Source organism: Hippocampus comes, unplaced genomic scaffold (assembly GCF_001891065.2).
Source record: "Hippocampus comes isolate QL1 unplaced genomic scaffold, H_comes_QL1_v1.1 scaffold58, whole genome shotgun sequence".
Lineage (NCBI taxonomy): Eukaryota > Metazoa > Chordata > Actinopteri > Syngnathiformes > Syngnathidae > Hippocampus > Hippocampus comes.
In genome coordinates, this window is record NW_017805118.1 from 434560 (window position 1) to 456220 (window position 21661).

General features: G+C 44.3%; 1 protein-coding gene across 11 annotated transcripts in view; it reads right to left on the reverse strand.

Moving 5' to 3' along the window:
* The window catches only part of rbfox3a (RNA binding fox-1 homolog 3a), a 239756-nt gene that overhangs the window by 100014 nt on the left and 118081 nt on the right, over window positions 1-21661 (reverse strand). For 10 of the 11 annotated variants that reach the window (XR_002167726.1, XM_019865687.1, XM_019865686.1 and 7 more), the window contains exon 5: window positions 11694-11815. Coding sequence is in view for 10 of the 11 variants with exons in the window: in XM_019865687.1 (XP_019721246.1) it covers window positions 11694-11815 (122 nt within the window). In the remaining variant the exon portion in view is untranslated. Of the gene's footprint in view, window positions 1-6480; window positions 6591-11693; window positions 11816-21661 lie in introns of those variants that run through there. The other variant, XM_019865691.1, reaches the window with a different exon arrangement.

Genomic DNA, 21661 nt, shown 5'->3' on the forward strand with positions numbered 1-21661 from the left:
GCTGGCTGATAACACCTGACTGCCTTGCTCCGTTTAGCCCCGCCCCCCCTTACCATTTTGCTGCTGCTCCCTCGCTCACAGTCCGCGGTGTTAAAACCTTGGGTAATATCCGTCCCTCCCCGCTGATATCCCTTTGTACTCACGGGAGAAATCCTCGAAATCCCCTCTGCTGCTCACCGTTTAATCTCCTTATCGGCGTGAAGATTACAGCGCGGCGGCGGCGAGAAGAACGTGCACCAAAGTGCCGCCAGCACCCGGTGGAAAACGCGGTATGTGATATAGCCAGACGAAGGATTACAAGCACTCGGGTGAAAGATCGCGCCGGATGCCGCATGCGGTCAACCCGAGTTCTTCAAAATTCACTCGGGTTGGATGGGCCCGTTAGGCAGACTAACAATCGTTATTTATCGATTAATCTGAATGGTATTTTCTAATTATTAAGGTCAGAAAAGATGAGCTTTCCAATATGGAAATCACATGGATCAAACAAACAATTAAACTTGAACTGCCTCTTTTCAAACCAAGCAAGTGGCACTCAGGGCGAATTTATTTTCCTCCAAAAGCGCAGGCCAACTGTAACGAAATAAAATAAGCCCAGCCTACTGATTCTCGTTGATAAATCGGAGCGTGTCAAGATGCTCTGCAGTGAGACGTGAAAGCAGGCTACTGACGGCGCGTCCTGCAACTAAAAACACTTGCTCCGAATGCACAAAAGTTATGGGGGAAGCAGATTTATTGATTTGCTAACTTCCAGCCTGGGGAACCCGATTCTTTTCCCTTTCCGAAAAGTCTGTGCTATTGGCATGGTGTTGAAATATTTACGAAAAGAGCTTTGTTATATTTCTGCTACCCTCTCTCCTCTTGTCTTACTCCCCTCGCGGTCTGTCCCTGATCTTGCTCTTGTGTATCTCCAGCAGGTGGCAGAGGAGGGCCTTCCCTCCAGTGGGCACACCCGCTGCCAATGTTCTCAGCCATGTATTCTACTGGCTAACGAGAATATAAGAATTTTTAGGAATAAAACCGCACCTTGTTTCTGATGACCACTTCCTCCGACTATGTTACCGTACTTTACATCCAAGTCGACAGCAAGTCTGGCAAATGATAGCCGTTATGCAATTTTTGTTTCATATTTTCATGCACAGTACATATGATATGAATGGATGAATGAGCCACCTCCTATATTGGGCAACTGCTTTCTTAAATGTGATGAACATGTCTGAAAATGGTTTTACCGTCAATGCATCTTGAGCGTAGCAACTGAAATATAGTAACATTACCAGGCACGCGCACGCACACAAAAAAAAAACATTTAGTTAAACTAAACAGTTTAGTTTTGTTTTTTTCCCCACAGTTTGCTCATAGGTGTCATGTACTAAAAAAGAAAAAAAAATTAAAAAGTGTTAGGCCAAATCTAATCTCGGAGCCTTGATTTATAAACACAGCTGTGATCTTGAAGTCGAGCTCTCATTTGGTCCTTCATTGACTTCAATTACTGTGTCCGCCTCTGACCAAACAAACGAAATTGAGTCAATTCAACGCTGCATTTTTTTGTTCTGGTGTACTTTTGGTCCAATCTGAAAGATTCCATCCGAGTTCAAACTCAACCCACAATGTATCCTTCTGTCGTTTGAACGAAATATGAATGCGTTCATTTCGGACTCCATGTTGACCACTCTGATCTTCTTAGCTCAAGTCAAGTGCGCGTAATTGGGTTTCATCCAAAATTCCCCGAGAGTTGGGACGCCCTACCTCTGTCCTGAAGGTAAAACCACTGAAGGGGGTCAAGAATGGTACAAGGAGAAGAAGAGTTGAAAGGAGGTAATCTCTATTCAAGAGGCAGGCACTCATTTCACTGTCTGGGGCTCCAACAGGCCTCCCGCTCCCTCTGCTCCTCTAATCCATGCAGTCCCCTGCTCAGCACACTCAATTATTTATCAGCTCATAGGCGCACCGAGGAGAGCGGAGGGGAGGGGAGAAGTAGCTGCAGTTTTCTTTTCGACTCATCGTTGCTGCTCTTTTATTTTTCCTCCTCTCCCACCTCTTGAGCAAGCGTCCATTCCTTCATGTCCGGCATGAATTATTAACACTAATGACCCCGCGGGTACAAACGAGGGGAAGGGAAAACATCCCGGTCATCACCTTTTCCCTTTTTCCCCTTTCTGTGTCCCCGGTAAGCACCCGGATCCTGACCTGCCCTACGGAAGCTCGCTACCTCACACAATCTCTCTTTTTTTTTTTTTTTCCAGTTTCCCTGTCTCTACCTCCACTCTTGATGTACCTGTTCATTAGTTCCGGCTCCTTGCTGTGTTTCTTTTCTTCCGGCCCACTATTATCGCCCTTACATCCTTCGGACGAGAGGTCTTTTGTTCCTTTTGGGAGTCTCTGAGAGGATGGATGGAAGTACTTACACTCTGTTACCGCTGTCAGCGATATCCCGAAGGGATCGCTGCAAAACTCGGCCGTGCATTTGGAAGTGTTCACGACCGTACATTTAAACTATGCCTTGTCACCAACTACCGTTTGCTTGTCTCAGTACAATAGGCGTGTATGAAGCTTTGCATGTAATAATATATATATATGTGTGTGTGTGTGTCGTGTTTATTTGTAGTGTGTGGCTGAGAGAGAAGGAGGGGGGGATGGGGGGTGGGAGAAGTCAATAAGGAGTAGTGATGAAGAGGAATTGCTAATGTCAACTGCACTTGCTTGCTTGCCTCAGTATCAAAGGGCCCTGCATGCTTCATATCTGCAGACAGCCACCAGCAACAGACTCCCCGTCATTAACTGCAGTACGGCACACCGGGCCAAGGGAGATCGAGTGGAGGGAAACAGACAAAAAAAAAAAAGGGGGGGGGGAGCAAGATAAAGAAAGGGTAAAAGAAACAGAAACCAGAAGAGGGATTTGTGTGCGTGCCTAACGAAAAAGGATGTTGCTAATTTTGCCGTGAGCGTTCGTGATTTGAAAGAAATCTGATTTATCGCAATATTGATGCGACTGAAGGAAATCTTGCGCAAAGAATGACAGTTCATTCAACTGCTTATTCCCGTGGTGGAGAGTTCAAAGTTCCCAGTTTCTCTTTAAAATAAATATATATAAAATATATATTTTTTTATATAATCGACCTTTTTCTCCTCCTATTTTCCAAAATAAGAACATTTTCAAGAAATTATCAACGTGACCACAGATGTGTCGGTGTGGGAAATGAGCACCGTTTGCTGCAAAACAGATGTTCTTTTAGCGTCACTTGGTTCAACGCAGCGTAGCATGGGTGAAGCAGGAGGGAGATTTGGTTCGGCAACGATGTTTCGGAGCTTCAGATTGATTCAAATTATTAATTTAAAAAAAACAACCCAAAAGCAGCAGTCCAGAATTTATTTTTAAAAAAAAATCATGAGGTGTTACATTTAACAGTTTATGACGGTTTAGGGGCGACCACTCACAGCTAGAGAGCAACCAATAGAGAAGGCCTACGCTGATTCACAATGCAAAGCTCGTACCAGATCAATAAGTCAAAGCCTCAAGGTTTTGCTTCAGCAGTCAAAGGGCTAGAAACACAAGCACTCGCTGGGTCTCCCTCCACTCCAGATAGCCTCGCAAATGCTTGCAAAGTGCCTCTAGAGGGCATGCGCTACGTCTGTTTGTTTGTTTGTTTGTTTGTTTTCCCACATATGGGGACTGCACGTGTTTTTTCAGTGCAGGTCAAAAGAAACCATCTTGTCACAATTCCAGCCAACCCCCCCCGAATATCACGCCGACACTCGAATTACATGACAGCGACTGCTCCAACTCACCCCGGCGCGCACAACGTGTGCATCTACTAATCCACAAGATATTTAACAACCCCTGCTAATAGAAGCACGCTTAAACCTGCCCGGAGCCAAACGAAGAAAGAATGTGCATATCGCTTTATGTGCTGAGCTTTTGAAGTTTGATAGTGGGGGGCTGGGGGGGTGCGCCCTTCCTTCGAAACGACTTGCTGAGCATCAGCAGACTGAGGTCATGGAAGTGATTTGCGAATGCCTGGTTTTACCGCGACGTTGCTTTGCATTTGAAGAGAACTGAGTCATGTATGCGCTTTCTGTTCAGTCATGTTTTTACAAGACGAAAAAGTAGCTCGGGGGCACGATTTGGCCTCGGTAGACGACTTACGAGGCAAACGTCAAAATAATGGGACCCACGTGGTTGAGCTTGGACTGCTTCACGACTCATGGTAGTTGGTGAGGTCATCTTCTCACATTCTTCGCTTACAGTTCTTGCTGGGGATAGTCATCTTTTTTTCATGCTTGCTAAACGGATCTCAGGAGGTATGCCGATGTTGATGTCATCTCAGGCATAACGTTGGCCACCATTTTGTATATCTTAAGACAGGGGTGTCAAATTCATGTTAGTCGCGGGCCAATTTGGAGTTACGTCTTCCTTCGGGGGGCCTTCATGACAATGAAACCACAAAATTATTACTTGTACACAACAAATGAATAGATTACTAGTTTTGAAATCAGTCCAGTATAATAGTTTGTTCAATTATTGTTCAAGTGAGTATAAACAGGCTAACAAAGTTATTGTAGAATCTCAACGTTATTTATTGCACGTTGACACACATGATTTGCTTTCGCGGGCCACATAAAATGACCTGGCGGGCCGGATCTGGCCCCCGGGCCTTGTGTTTGACACCTGTGTCTTAGGAGGTGTTACGGTTTGGTAAAATTCAGAGCTGTTCATCCACAAGGTCATTTCAGTGGTTCCATAATACTGTATTCCCTTTTGCTGTCAAATGTCCATTTTCCAATTATCACACAACATACATCACATTTTACTTCACTGAAAAAGTATCACACTTTCTAATCATCTATTTAGAACAGATTATTTTTTCACCCCATCCAGAATCAGTCATTTGATGCCACTATCAACATTCACGCCATCATCTTCCAATTTTGCTTGACAGTCACATCGATATCTTGTCAATGTTCGATGCATATTTCAGATATCCATTTTCTGACTTATTATAGTTTCAAAGTCCTGACATGTGAGCGCAAGGCAATTAAAGAGTCCTGAGTGAGCACGTCAGAGTCCGCTTGCTCCACGACAGGACATCAGTGCCCACTTCCCACTCGCAGCAGTTCGTAATGACTTGGTAACCTGAATGTCAAAACCATTTAAAAAGCCCTCTCTGTGGTGCTCCTGTTTATTACGTCGTAGATAATAAAAGCTTCTCTTATTATTCTAGATCGTGAATACACTCATCTCTTCCATTACTCCCCAATTATAGCAGCAACACTGTACAGGATGCTCCTCAATGAAAAATATGGTCGCCTATGCAGTACGATACTTTGGCCTCTGGGTCCTACAAAGCATGTCTGGTTTGTTTGGAATTTTTTGTTGTTGTTGTTGTTGAAGGAATAGAATATCTAATATTTTCCAGCAGTCCTCAAGAAATTCTACCACAACTCTTACAAACATGGCCGACATGCCGCAGACACCTTGCACGCGAGGCCTCTACACTGTACATACAATATAACGTCCAATTCACTCTCTGGTGAGGAGCGAAATAAATCAAAACAAAATCATTGACTTGTCATCTAGGGTGCTCAAAAAAACAAACAAAAAACAATCGACCCCAGCACTCCAAGTAAAAAATGTTAAATTGAAAACACTATTTTCTCGACCCCTTGTCAGTCATGGACTCACAATTTTATTTTTACCTCCTTACCACATTCATTCATATCATTACACTGCGCAGAGAGATTTGAATATTCAAATGAGCCTTTCATTAAATACATTTGCCCAAGGAGGCCACTTCTCTCAGATTTTTTTTTTTTTGGGGGGGAGACTTTAAGAGGATTAAAGGCTCGGTGACATCACGCGAGACAATCCGAACGTACCCATCCATGCAAATAACAAGCAGCTGGGAGATTGTCTCCCCTTTTCACTCGGCGATTGTCTGCAGTTGCTTGCTGTGCCAGAAGCAGCCGAGTCAGCAGATATACTGTACAAGACCATACGAGCTTCCGTGTTTTGTTGAGTGAGTACAAAGCCACCTCTTTCCGCCAAATCTTAAAAAGTTAGTACACCAGAAATTATACTTTAGCTGGAAATGTGATCTCACGTCCGGATCAGCCGATGAAACTTGACAACTTACATTCGAGAGCGATAACTCAAGATGCACGCATCTATCGCTTGCCGTCTCATCAAATCTTAGGCCACAAATGATCCCCGTACAGTGTAGGAGAGCAAACATAGCATGAGGGCGTAGGTGTCAACATGTCAATAGAAATAGTGAATCAGGAGCGCGACGATGTGGCGACGCAGCCTCGTTTGAATGTGTGCGAAAGCTCTTCATGAGACAGGAGAAAAAGATCAATCGCCACGCACGGGTTTTGATCAACCGGGTGCACAAAGAGCTGTGATTAGAGCGGAGTCAAAGCGAGTCGTGCGCACGATGTTGCATTTCATGTGTGTGTGACCCGCAAGGCCTCGGTACTCACCCAGAAATACATCATCATCTCAGCTGAGAGAGGATGGAAGACCAAAGGACTCAAGACTTGCAAAGAAAGCGCAGAGGCCAGAGCGCTTCTCTTCTTTTTTTTTTTTTTTTTTTTTTTTTGTTTTTTGTTTTTTTGACAGGTGGAAAAATATCTAAGATTTTTTTTCCAAAATATGAATGCGTAGAAGTAAATCCCACACCCCAAATAACTGCCCCATCCCGTACCCCATCTATCATTGAATAATATATGTCTGCCCATGATATCCGAACACAATCTCGGTCAAACTTTGTCTATCCCGTCTTGCGGAGTGCGTCCTACTTCCTCAGTCTTTTCACGTTTTTGTTTTTTTTTTTTCCCGCCTCTCTGTGGGATGTAATTTTTGGCCGCGCCGTCTGCTGACAACCAGTTAATTGCCCCTGTGTTTGTGGATATGTAGCCAAGTTATAAAGTCCCTTTTATGTGTCCCGCCGCCCCTGAAGACGGTCGGTCTCCCCGCTCCCGCCGACTGTGTTGGCTTCGCGGAGTTGCTGCAGAAAACCTCAAGCTGCTTCCTCTCCACTAAAAACACAGCCTCTTCTTTGCCAAAAGGGGGAAGCAAGGAGGGGGGTGGGGGGTGAAACAATACGGAGAGAGGCAAAAAAAAAAGGGGGGGAAAGTGCTCTAAGGCGTTGCTACCGTATCTCCCCCCGCTTTGCCTCTCTTCTATCTCCTCTTCACAACTTTCCAACCTCTTGTCATATCTCTCCACTTTTTCTTTTCGCCCGCCTCCTCCCTCTGCTTCCTATTATCGTCCCGAGCAGCTTCGGTTTCGGCGGCGGTGTTTTACGAGGGAGGCACGTGTGAGACTTTCTTCTTTTAGTGTTCCCCGGGTGAAGACGGCAGGAGATACAAAGTGGGGGGGGGGGGGGGATGGGAAGAGCTGGAGTTAACCAGACTGAGCGATAGCGCGGGATCTTGCAACAGGGAAGAACAAGTGCAGTGTGGAGGGGGGTGGGGGGTGGGATGGAGAGCGGAAAGATGCAGAAGGGGAGGACGTGAACATGAGCGGGTGGGAGGGGGAAGACCGAGCCCACGTGCTCGCTTTACAGGCTGGACGTAACTTGTTGGAAATTGATGGGAAATCCTTCACCGGTGGAAGACAGCCACTTGGTGTCTGGTGCATGACTGTAAGCAAAACTATTTTTGAACCTCCCCTCAGTCCACAGATTAAAACAGAAATATGCCACGTAGGAAATTGTGCTTCAAGGGGGGGTAGTACCAAGCGCGCTTTCATGTGATGGCTGTGTTTGCAATCAAGCGCCGTGAGACAGACAGGCAGGAGAGAAGGAGGGTGGGTGAGGATTGAAGACTCGCCTGGCTCAGCAACTTTGGCCCTCAAACACCAACCAGCGACCCTCACGTCATTGTTGCAGTCAATACAACCACTGAGATAAGCCGCCACATTCGCTCCGGCGCTGGCTAAAATACCGCCTTGCTCAAACCGTCAACACCAGCATAAGCCAGACCCTGTTTAAGGGGGGGGGGGGGGGGTTGTATTATATGCATCTCACCCATCATCATCATCAACAACAACAAACAAACAAAAAACATTCGGCTTCCAACAAGACTGACAGCAAGTGAGAGAAAAACAAATCTGGCATTCGGCAGTTTTTTCTTAGCTTCTTGGTTAGGCAAGATAGTTCTGGATTGAGCCTACATGAGGATTTTTTTTCTTTTCTTTTTTTTTTTAGTAGTTTTCAGGCATGGAAAAAAAAATTGCCTTGGATGACAGTGGACAGCAACACACATAAGGGTCCATTGTCAAGGTTAATGCACAAATGTGACGTTAAGATTAATCAATACAAGAAAAAAACAACGTGTGCACTGTTTCTTTTTTTACGGCAACAAAATGATTTATTTAAAAAAAAAAATGGCAGCAGCATGCGTGTCCCTGTACACAAACTCAGAATACTGTCATATGCAAAATTTGTAGCGCGGATGAAGAGGTGCAGCGAAGCCGATCGACTCCCTACATTTGATTCCGATTTAAGTCATCGGGACGGCTCATCACCGAAAACCAACGTGGCGTTTCTGCTTTCAAGTCAAACTTCATTTTTGAACATCAGCAAACAAGAAGTGCATACTTGCATCGCGACCATACGACAGATTGAATGGATTTTCAAACAATACACGATAGATGCTGCAGGTGCACTACACTGCGGATAAATGTGATTATTGAAGTGAGTTGAGAAAAATGCTTCGTTATAACCTACTAATACCATCACGCAATTCTCCATTACACTGTTGCCGATTAAAAAAAAAAAAAAAAAAAAAAAAAGTACCGACATCAGCATTAGCCATACAGACAATGACTTGATCCAAAAGCTGATGCGGGTGAGGCTCTGATGTGCTGCAGTAAGCGTATTGAGTCCGCCGCTCTGCCTGCTCAGTGTAATGCTCTCTTGATGGCTCATCTTCATTTTGCCGTTTTACAAATTACTGCGGGTCATTTTCTACGCTGGTGAACTGCACCTTTGATCATTAGCAAATTTGAAATTTGAGACCGGCAGTTAGATGAGAATTTATTCCCAGGGCAGCACATGTTCGATTTTGGACCCCAAAAAAAAAAAAAGTTGAAATGTAGCCTACATGTTAGTTTCATGTGCCGGGCTACAGTCCGGCAATTTTTTAATTTTATTTTATTTTATTTTTGGGAGGACGTGTGACTTGCAGCTGCATCCAAGCTTTCCGCCACTGGGCAACACATTTCACTCTGGGATGCTTTGATAGTATTGCAAGCCAGTAGAATTCTTATTTTACTAAATTCAAGACAAAAACATCCATCGGTAAATTATTAAAAAAAAAAAAAAAAGACAAACTTTGAGGTTGTTTGTCAAGCCGGATGTATTGATTTTTCCCCACCTCTCTTTAGCCATGTTTCCCGCACCTGTCAGTTTAGACCGGTAAATCCTGATTAGCTTTGCGCTACCGCTAGGGAGTGTCGGTGATATATAAGCACTTAGTAGAAACGTCTTTTGAAAAGAACAAAGCTTAATCTTTCTTGTTTAGTATTCAACTAAGGCTTTAATTTTCCTCTCCGGAAGAAGTCATGTTAAAGTGCAGAACTTTTTATCTTTCGTTGTTAAGCTAGCATGCTGCTAAACTGCCTTTGGCCCCATTATGAAGTCTAATATTTTATTTCTTCATCAAACATTGTTTTTAATTGCTTTGTTTGATAATACTGTTTTGGCTAGTGTCGATTTCGCCCATAAGCTGTGCTATTGTCTTTTTTCGTTTTCTTTTTTTTTTCTTCAACCTTTTGATTGACATGTAGTCTGGACAGAGCAAACCATCATTTCTTCTCAAAATCATCCTCATCCTCCACAACCCAAGGGATAAATGCTGTCGATCGACGGCATTGCTATTTTATTTTATTTTTTTTCGTGAACATGGAACAATGCTAAAGGGATTCTATCAAGCTAAGGCTTCAATCACAAATATGTCAAGTGTATAGAAAAGCCATTTCCGGTCTCAAAATAAAATCTCAATTGTGAAGCTGAACGAACAAACCTCTTCAGTGCTCAACAGCTGTTAGCAAGATCTCGAAATTGTATAAATTCTCTGCAACGGTTGCATTAACTCCAACCCATCAATAGTAATAGTCGAGCGCCGTTCTTTGAAAAAGCGCCCAAAAATTACATCGCAACAATAAAGCAATGCAATTGCCGTAGCGTTTCGAAAATTATAAATAAAATATAGGCAAGGCTTTCATCTCATCTTCTGTAGAACAATCTTTCTAATTTTGAGATGAGGAATTTGAACAAGTTAGTCGGCTGCATAACACGGCCATCATCGGGCATTATGGCCTGCCGATTTGTTTATTTCTTTATTTTGGTTCTCGTGGTGTAAACAGCCAAGCCGCAAATGGCCAACTGCTCATAACGGTAATGATGATGATCATCATCAGCGATAACAGCCAAGTCTTGAAGCAAAATTACCATTAACGGAGCTGATGCGAGCAGATAATGACCTCGCGCTCCGCTTTGGCGTAACACACCCCAAATCTCTGCAACGCGATGAGAGCTGCAAATTTAAAAGACGACGCCCGGAATCTTGCCGCTCACTTTGAAGATGCGGCTGTGAGACACTCGGCATCAGAAATGCTCTTCGGGATTGGATGTAGTTGTGTACTACATAGCGGTGTAAATAAAATATGGCCAGTGGAAATACTCTTTTATTTATTTAGACGTTCACAGTGGTAAAAATGAACCTGGTAAATTTCGCCTCGCAACAAATCCTACTTGACTTTGACTTGCAAAATATTGCCACAAGGAAAGGTAGCTATGCATCCATCGATTCATTTTCGAATCCGCTTACCCTCACATGGGTCACGGGTGTGCTGGAGCCTATCCCAGCTGTCTTCGGGCAGTCGGCGGGGGACACCCTGAACCGGTCGGCAACCAATCACAGGGCACACATAGACAATCAACCACACACACTCACACTCACATACCGAGGGACAATCTTTAAGTGTTCAATCAGCCTGCCATGAATGTTTTTGGAACGTGGGAGGAACCCGGAGTACCCGGAGAAAACCCACGCAGGCACGGGGGAGAACATTCAAAATCCACATCAGCCGGAATCGAACCCTGCCCCTCTGCACTGCGAGTCCGGCGCGCGAACCGGTCGACCACCTTGCCGCCAGTAACTCCACAGTCCGGTATAAAACCACAAAGACTATCAGAGGAAACAATATGAGATATCTTATAACGCTGCTGCAGCACGTCACACAAGCAAGCCAACAACATATATCCTCTGTTGTCTCCCGGGCATGGGGGAGACAACATCAATATCAATCAACTATAACATTTATCAGCAGCTCAATAAAACACAGCTTTTGCAATCAGCAAGTGACACGCAAGAGATTACAGTCTAATTCAAATTTAATTGAAACACCACCAATATCGCATTAGCGTGCGTCGAGAGGACATCATCCGCTCGTCGAAGGTGACAAAAGCCATGTCAATACACGCGTAAATAAGGAAATGACTCACATTTGAAAAAAACGGCTCGTCACGACCTCTTGACCCACTTTGAAACCAAAAAAAAACAAAAAAAACAGCATAAGCGTTGTGGAGTTAGTGTCTAACTCCAAGTGGGGTGCGTCGCTGAGTGCGCGGAGACGACCAAAGCCAGCAGTTGACACGATAAGGAGAAGAAAAATGTGAACTCACCAGTCTGGTGACGAGGGGAACCCCCAAATGCCAAAAGTGTTCGTTGAAGAGCCCGCCGTACACCACGTTCCCAAAGAGAGTGATGGTCCCCGGTTTGCACAGACCAGTTCCTGGCTTCGTTTCTGAAAAACAACATCAAATTAAAACGATATATACATATACATTTGTCACCACAGTGTATGGATCTAATTTGTTCAATTTACATATTCAGATTTGTGAGTCGTCAAACATGGACTCAATATTCCCTTGACTCTGGAACCGGTGAAATCAAGTTGCATTTTTATTTACGGGCGGGCGGTGAAATTTGTAGGGGACTTATGGAAAAGTTAGATTTTAATCATTTTGTATACGCACATGGTTGTTGGGTCTCTCGAGCGTCTGCCCGGCCATCAAGTGCGAAATTAAACAAGCGCATAAATACTGAGATCTTACTCTTTCTGAAAACGTGACTCTGAGCAAATTGTTCTGAACTTCCATTTTGTTGTTCTATAATAACAATCGTAATAATATTATCCACAACTAGGTCAGATTTCTCTGCCCTGACGTGGCTTGGTGATGAAGTCGTGACTCTATTAGTGAAAAACGCTTTTAGATCTTGATGGTCGTTTTTATTTCTTGATTTATTTTTGGGGTGCATGTCCACATTCAGCACTCCTGCTTCTGCAACACCCGTGAAATTTCTTGCTTGTCTTTTGAATCCCCTTGCCCCAGCCTCGGTAGGCTTGACAATGAAATTTTTACTTGCCATTGGCTCAGCAACTGGAATAAAAGTCAGTTACTTTTATGAGACGGTTGAGGGGGTGGGGGGGGGAAATACAGCTGTCCTGCAAAATGAAACCCCATGTCACTTGCATGCTATTAAGACACTTGGGAATTTTTTTTGATGGACAGTATGTCTTCTGCTGCTCGATCTCATCTCATGGATTATGATCCAAATGAGGTCTCCCGTGTTTGCTTTCATATTCATCGCCGCAGCGTCAATCCGAACGTCATCGTGACCCCCGCGACCTCTGCCCCTTCAACAACAAACTATACTCGGGGCAACAACGGAGACGCTCTCGACAGAACGGAGCAAACACTTTATCGCGAAGGAAGCTGAGGGCTCTCGGGGGACATTCCTGGAAAACTTGTGGTGGGTTTTCGACAGACCTTTACGCCGCTTCTTCCTGCAGCTGTCAGAGTATACGCACAGAACACTGGATGGTTGGATAAATTGGATGGTTCAGAAACGGACGGTAGTTTATTTTTCTACTTTGTGTACTGCACTTCTCTTATGATTGTCTTTTTTTTCTCTAGTTACTATTTCTGCTGAAATGATGCAAATTCCCCCTTATTTGATCTTATTCTTAACTTTCCGGGATTATTTTTCTCGATCAAAGCAACAGATGCTAATCCAAGCAGCCTCATCAAAACGGTCCAGATTCGAGTCTCGGTTTGGGAATTCAATGTGGGCTTTCCATATTCCTCCTGATGCTCGACCTGTAACCTGAAACCAATTCATTTTCAGATTAAATGAATCTGATCCTGACTGGCAGTTCCGGATTATGTAATCTCTCTCTCTCTCTCTCTCTCTCTCTCTCTCTCTCTCTCTCTCTCTCTCTCTCTCTCTCTCACACACACACACTCACACACATATTACGGCTAACGCAATGCCAAAAAAAAACAAAAAACAAAAAAAAAAACACATCAAGATGCCGTCGGTAGCAGTCAATTCCGACATCGGTCTTTTTTTTTTTTTCTCCTCGACGACATCAATGCTTTGTGCGGATGTCAAAATCATTTTACGGATTAGGGACATCCATCAGTCACGCAACTGAAAGGTTGGAGTTAACAATAAAAAATGATGAAAGACTTTCGCTCTTTCATAAACCACCCGGAGTCGTCTTCCGCGACATCCATCACACGTCACCGCCAACCGATGTCACTTTTCATATTAATTTCCGACAACGGGAAATAAATGTTTTGTTTGTTCAAGAAATCCAGTCAGTTTATTTCTGACATGATATCATTTCATTTGTCTGAGGGTTCAGCGCACACGAGACGACTATTACATACACGCGCAGATTGTAAATTTATGTCAACGGTGGATGTGAAAAGTCGACACGCACCTGGTTTAAACTCCAGATTCTGTTATATATAAAAAAGGGATCAAGACAAATCATTCAATACATTTTCCAGCATTAATGTACATCGACACAACTCCATAGAAAAAAAAAATCAAGGGAAGAAGCAAAAATAACCAACTGGGATAGTGATTGCACAAGTGTGCACACCCTACTATTATTGGTAATGAAGAAGATGGAAGATTGCTGTCCATCCATCCATCATCACTTATCCGGGGTTGGGTCATTTCGGGACAAAAATGTTTCACTTTAGCCCCATTTGATTCACCTGCATACAAAATGCTAATTTTGTGGAAAGTAGCCGATATGACAAAACAATATATATATATTGTAGTGTTTTATAAAAAAAAGCAAGTCTAGCCTACAATAAAATCCTCAAGCAATTTTCCTCTTCGCTCGTTGCTACGGAGAGAATCGGATTGAGTTTCTTGTCCTCCACCGAAAGAAGCAGAGCTGGGGCTGTGATGTGCATTCGAAGTGTCTATGATCAATGTGTCCAGCAATAATTTATCCTCATTAGCTGGGCCACCTGTTCAGGATGGACGCGTTTGATCGGTGGGGTGTTCTAACCAAGCAGTCTTGTTGATATTATGCTGTTTTTGCTCGAGCATGGTGAGACGACGCCAGTTCCTCACAAGGTCAATGGCGGGATTTGAACCCACGACTTCTCAACTTTGAAGTGGATGTGGGGAAGATTTGTGTTCTATTTTATTTAATTTTTTTTTTATTCTGGAGCTCCTATACTTTTTGTTCTTCTACTTTCTTCCTTTCATAACTTTGCTGCTGTAAATTGGGAATTTCCTCATTGTGAGATGAATAAAGGTTTTCTTCTTATTATTATTTTTTAATTAAAAACCATCCAAAAAAAGAGCTCATCAAAAAAAAAAAAATTCTATCCTAACAACCGTTGACCAAACTTGATCATCGTGCTTGTCATTTGCAGAAACAAAGCGGCAAACTAAACTCCTTCTCCTCATCAAAAAAAAAAAAAAATACAAAATCCCAATCAAGGTTTCACAGCCCATCAAGCCAAGCAGTGGATTTGTCAGCACTGTTACTAATAACTGCAGATGAAAATCGTAAAGGTCAATAAAAACCTACGGATGAGCTGCTGCGGTCCGCCATTACCAGCCAGTCATCTAGAAACAAATATGACGAGGACAGCATCTTAGCTCAGTGCGGCAGAGATTTACAAAGCATGTCCACAGAACCCCCCCCCAACCCCCCCCAACCAACCTTGTTCAGGTACTCCAATGCTGTCAAGGGTTTTGATGAACTCTTGTTACTTGTTTGGATCTACTCAAGTAAAACCCAGGGAAGAACCGTTTCATCAGCTCAAGTTTTCAAGGATTTGTATGCTAGCTTGCGGCTTGTTTATTCGACCGCAATCTTAGCTAATTTCAAATCCGGCAGAAATAATCATTTGCGGTATTGACGTTAACTTGTCAATACGGAACTAAAATCAATGCTTAACACCCTGGCGGATTAGCATCCGATCATAAAAGGGCCTTGACAAGGCGTGCGGATGAAGTAATATGATTCAATTACACTCGCCAACCTTCCCTCTGGTACAAGCGTGCGCACTTGCGCGCGAGCTGGCGCGCCCACGCAAGACGCCGCGAACGGCGGCCCAATAAAACAGCTCCTAATTGGCCTACACGTGAGCGGCGCTATCGATGCAGGAGCTCGTTTTGATATCAGCGACAGATTTTCTGCTCGAATTGCAGGATATCAGAAGAGCCTTTTTTTGGGATGCCAAATGCCTCCGAGATGGTTTTCGTTTGAGGATGCCGGCAAAGGCTCTCAACAGGGTTGAAGTCAGGGGCGGACTCACCTCACGGGTAAGTAAACATTTTGCCAGGCCATCCAAAGACAATAACAGCGACGTTTTTTTTTTTTTTTTTTGTCGGACCGCCGTCTGTCTCCAACGCAGACGACCAAGCGTGGGAGGTGTGAAGAATGTTCTCAAAGAGTATTTCGAATCAGTACAATCCCCCTGACCTTGATTCACTTTGCCACAGTTTAGCTTCGGGCCTTCAACTCACCTGGCTCCTTGCGATTCAACTTTTGCTTCTTCCCTTGATACTCTCTCGCTTGATTTTTCTTGGGACTTTTCTACCTTGGCGCTTCCTCTCTCTCTCTCTCTCTCTCTCTCTCTCTCTCTCTCTCTCCCCAGCCGAACATTTCCATTCTTCTGCCATCTCCTCCTTTCATCTGTTCCCGCTTTCATGGTATTTTCTTTTGGCTTCATTGCCCCCCCCCCCCCACCACCCCCCGCGTGCTCTCTTGTCATGATTATGGTTGCGCCTCAGTTTCCATTTTTGATACGTATTGGATACGATTCCACCCTTGATCGGCGTCCTGCACTTTTCTTGCCGTGCACCTTGTGTGTCCTTGTCTTTCATCTCGTCAAACCTCAACCTGCGCACGTTCTTCCCCCTTCGCCGTGTGATTTTTCGTTTTCGTGCTCCCGTCGAATTTTTTTTTTTTCCGTTTCCTTCCCGCAACTTCATCGTCGAATTAAACGGCACTTGTCGATCTTGCCCTTTTCTGTTCATCTCCGCCGCCTTTGGAACATCGGCAATCAATTCCGTGGTGACTATGCATTGACTTTTATGCGATGCGTTTAATTCGCGAGACTTCCTGGCATCGTCTCATTATCAAAGCACTTCGTAAGCATCCAATCAGCTGGCTCATTGAGTTCTAAAACGTCGGAGTTTCTGTTCCACTTTGTCCCACGTCTTCTTCCGCCATTCTTTCCTTTTTTTTTGTGTTTTTCCCCTTGGCTCCTCACCGGAGACAGCTGGTTGGTTAGGTGTGTCTGCCTGTTCCTGTCGGTTTAACCAGCTTGGCTGCCCGGCCGTCGTGGCTTTGATCCACCACCAACTGCCTTGGGCTCGGCGAGGGCCCCGGAGCGCTCAACTTCCTTCCACCGTGGCTCCCTGCCTGCCAATCGGGGCCGTGGTGAGATGCTCGAGAATACATTAGCCTTTGCCAAAGTTCACAGAGGCTCAGGTACGGGAAAGAGGTTGCCTGATGGCAGGGTGGGACCGCTCCGTTGCGGCAAATTTGGCAAACGGAAAAGCACCGTGAAGTCGCCAAATTGCAAAATTTGAATTTCTAGCGGCTGCACGGGTTTTTGGCTTAAGTGTTAATGAACGCAGGTGTACAGTCAGTAACAACATTTGAGTTTGTGAAGGTGATGCGGGACAGGCGTTTGCTTGTGACGCATTCAAAGGCTGTCGGCACGATGATACCTTGAAGTGAGTGGCTGTCACCGGTTCCATGTTTGTCTTATTTTAATCAAAGCCGGCGGAATAAATTAGCAGTTTTTTTTTTTTTTTTAAATTTAAAGCGTCTTAAATTGCATGTCGTTTTTGGGGTTGTGCTGTGTTGATGTCACTGTGCAGCGGTCCAGTATATGATTGCATCATAAAAAAAGCCACGTCTGGGAACCCAAGCAAGATGGATTTTTTTTTTTTTCTGAAAACTTGTCATTTTGACAGTACAAGGATTCCGCCACCCGAGACAATAATTTCATATGAGCAGTTTTAATTTGGTCAGCAGTACAGAACTCGATATAAATCACACCCAGTATATGGAACTGACTAACTACTGAACAAATGACTGGACATTGGTCAATATGTAATTGATGGAACAACTTTTTTTTTTTTTTGCTGTGTGGAGTTTCTGTTGCTCTGTTCCTGCGTCTCTGTGCTGCACTCTGGCCGATTGCCCTGCCCAACTCACTAACTGGGCTGCAGTACATGAGGACAAGGATGAGAGAAAAAAACAACAGAAAACTGACAATATATCATTTTTTGTTTCTTTTTAGTTTTAGTTTTAGTTTTAATTTTTAGTAAAACAGTGACGCCCATTTGCGTTTCCATTATTTTCTTTGCGTCAGAGCAACAAGCTTGTGCAATTCCACTCTTGCCTCTGTACAAAAGAAACGTGGCTTTCATCCGCTGGTCTTCGGGTCTTGACTTAATTTGCCAAGAGAACCCAAATTGAATGTGGACACGGTATAAGGGCAGATGTGGTTTAAATCCCGTTCTTACATGAGATGGAAAATGGCCTCTGTCAACAGCTGCTTTGCGAAGATTCCCAGCGGGTTGGGGAGGGGCTGCTAGTACAAATTAATTGTGTTGGCTTCTCCTTGTGTTGCCTGTTTATTCCGGGTGCTAAGCCCTACAAAGCCTGCTAGCAGTAAAACAATTAGATTAGCATAAATATGGTTCATTATACATGCAGATTTAAGGCCCTGTGCTTTGCAGCAGGGAGAAAATCCCCTGAATTATTCACAAAGTACAAATATTGGCCAAATCAGATTGTTAAAAACGCAAAGCAAAAAGGAACTGATTATGGTATGGTGGCCAGGGAACGCGCCGTATGTTTCCGTCGACGGTGGTTCAACTTCCCTAAACTGCTTACACCATGTTTGTGACACAGGTGCCAAAAAAAAAAAAATACATGAATATTACACAGAATGAGAAAAAGGGCATTCGGTGATTCAGGAAATCCGAGTCTCAGTCTTTTCGTGTGCCGTGCGCATGTTCCACACCTTCAGGGTTCAAATTGAGAGAAATTACCAAAATAAATAGAGCGTATTTTCCGCACTAAAAGGCGCACCTAAAAGCCTTCCACTTTCTCAAAAGCTCACAGCGCGCCTTAAAATCCGATGTGCCTCGTGTATGGTTGTTAAGGTAATATGTCGACCCCAAAATGACTCCTTGCTCGAGACATGCTTACAACGCAGAGTTCAAACTGAAGGCGATCGGGTTACGCAGTTGAACACGGAAATCGAGCAGCGGCAAGCGATTTCAATGTTTACAAGTCAATGTTCTAACTTGCTTTTTGTTAAGTGAACTGTGTCGCTGCTTTATCAAATAAGTTTTACTGACATCTGGTCGTTCCGTTGGCGTTTGAGCGTAGATCCATCTAGTGGATGCATTGTAGATTGCGTCTTATAATGCGATGCACCCAATGTATGAAAACAAATTAATAATCCAGTGCGCCTTTTAGTGTAGAAAATACGGTAATTTAGATGAAGGCAATAGGAGAGGAAAAAAAAAATGTCTGCCTTACGAGCGAGAGGCCAATGATCACAGCAGTCCAACACTTAAAACACACTCGTTACTCTGTGCGGCATCCGCAATTAACACTAATTATGATGAGAATTAACTTGCCTTTTACCAAATGAGCATTTATTTATATGTCGTGTTAAGTATTCATGTGGTCCACACATTTTTTTTTTTTTTTTGCTCATTGTTCCATTTGTAGCACCAGCTAATTTGTGGGCAAACACATGAACTCAATTGGGTGCGCTTTGTTTACACATCTGTCCCCCGAGGTCCAACAATGAAACCGATCAATATTGAACACATCCAGCTCGAATATGAGGCAACCCCACCCCCCACCCCCGCGTACACACAATTTAGAAGCCAACACAACACAAACACCGACACGCGCGTGCACGACTTTATGCTGCCGATGAGAGCAATAATACACAAGGTCAAGGGAGCCGTAGCTGGAGCGGTTTGGCGATACATACATGTAGTCTGTCTAACGCTTACCCCAGGGAAATCATTAAATCCATAACACCGGGATGTATGTGCATCATTGGATCCACTGAGTGTGTCATGTACGACTGAGTGTGTGTGTGGGGGTGTGTGTGCGGGTGCATGACTGTATTCAATGTGCAGCGCAGAGGGACCAAGGGGCCACGGCTAGTCATTTCATGCATGAAATGTTCATCCCATTGGTATTAAAGAGAGAGAAAAATCAACCTTGGAAGGATGCGCCGACTGAGGAAACGACGGAGAGGCAGAGCACGGAGAGCTGCGGGGAGGATCGACGAGAGCGGGGTAATGTATTACAAATGGGCTTAATTTGAGATTCCGGAGGTAAAGAAAGAGCAGGTCGCAATTCTCACTTCGGCTTTAAAACCACACTGCAGCAAATAAAGGCGGGCGTCGACTTTCACGCACGTTCCGTTTCGCCTTGCCTGCTTTCCTGAGCCACATTTCTGCACGTGCTCATTCATGCAAAATCTCTCTCTCTCTCTCTCTCTCTCTTTCTTTCTCTCCAGTACTGCTCCATTACGAGGCGCTCCAAGTGATTGAGGAATTCTACGGTAATGGTGATGCGGGGCTGCCCTGGGTGCCAGCTGGCTCGCGTCATGACTGATGGTTTGTGTATGCGCTTTGGGTGTGTATGGATGCTGAGCAGTGACAGTGTTTTTTTTTTTTTTTTTTGGAGGGGGGGGGGGTTTTATCCGATGAAAAGAGCCAGAGCTCATGTAATTAAGTTAAATGCCATTAAGTCGTGCGGGCGGGGGGGGGAGTGAAAGAATCCGAGCAAATGCGACTTCGCGCGGTGTGGACTCAGAGTGATTCAACTTAAAGGTGAAAAATGACTCGGGGTGGAACTAAAAATAAAGGTTCAGAAACTGGGATCTCTAAATAATAACGAAGTCATTCTAATCAATATCTGACAATGCAACCAAAAAACACAAAGCATGACAATCGAGCTTTCACAGATGAACGAACTATATTTGGGTCCCATTTCACTCTTAATCTCGCCGTTGGTCGCTAGATCGAATTTTCCTCGTTTGCATAGCTCACTGCGTCTGGATCACTTTTTTTTCCCCCCCCGACGACGACGTGGGCTGACTATGGCAGTCAACATCCTGGCCTGGATTGTTCTGAGCTGATCTGGTCCGGATGAAAAGGATTGGCCTAAAACGCACTCGACCAGGTGGATGTGGCCCATTCCTTTCTTGCGCCCAACCGAAAAAGAGCCACCGGGGTATCTTTTATGCAATAATGATTCACTGGATGACATGATATATGTGTAATTACTGGAAATGGCTCGCAGACAGAAGACATCATATCACACATGGTGGCAGCTGGTAATTAGCTCTAATTAGGTTCTGGCTGGCATTCAGAGAGTACACGGCATTGATTATTGTTGTTACGCTGCTCCAAATGAAAAGAAAACAAATCTATACTTCATTAATGCCACTGTATTGCTTGGTGACTCTGTTGTCCACTGCTTGTCTGAAGCATTTCAGCTCGCTGTGTCATGACAAAACAACTCATGCTTCTCCCTCATTTTGATACACACACACACACACACACACACACACACACACACACACACACACACACACACACACACACGTTTTAAGCTACTCTCTCCTAATTTTTTTTCCCCTACTTGAGAAAGGCTTTTTTCTTTGACCGACGTTGGCAGCAGACAAAACGCTTCCGTGGCTGTACGGTTGCAAAGAACTTGACAAGTCCACACGAAGCTCCAACCCGAGTCGTCAAAATACCGCGGGAGAAACTACGACGACGACCGTGAGCCGCCGCCGATATGAGTGATGACCTCACAAGTGAATGAAGAGATGCTTTCAGGCAAGTGCAATTTCATTTTTTTTTGTTCATGTATTGGCCATTTGCCCCATCCAGTCTTCAAAATGTTTTCATAAAAAAATGGAGAAAAGGGGACTTCTATCAGTGTTTGAGAAAATCTATTTCACCAGCCCTACAACCGCCTGGAAAAAAAAAAAAGTGGGCAGCGGGAATCCCTTCTTTATTGGAGAAAACACTTCGACTGCATTAGTGTGTCTTCATGTAACGACAGGAGGGAAAGGTGACGAAAGGTCAGCGCCATCTGAGCTCTCCGCCGTCGTATGTGTGCCGGCGCGTGCTCGGGAAAACAAAGGAGTCCGAGCAGCAATGTGGACAGCAAATCAATAGTAGACTTACTGCCTCATAACTGGTCTGGTTAGGAACTCAGTCTCCATCTCCGAGCAGATGCCATCACCGCTCTCTCATC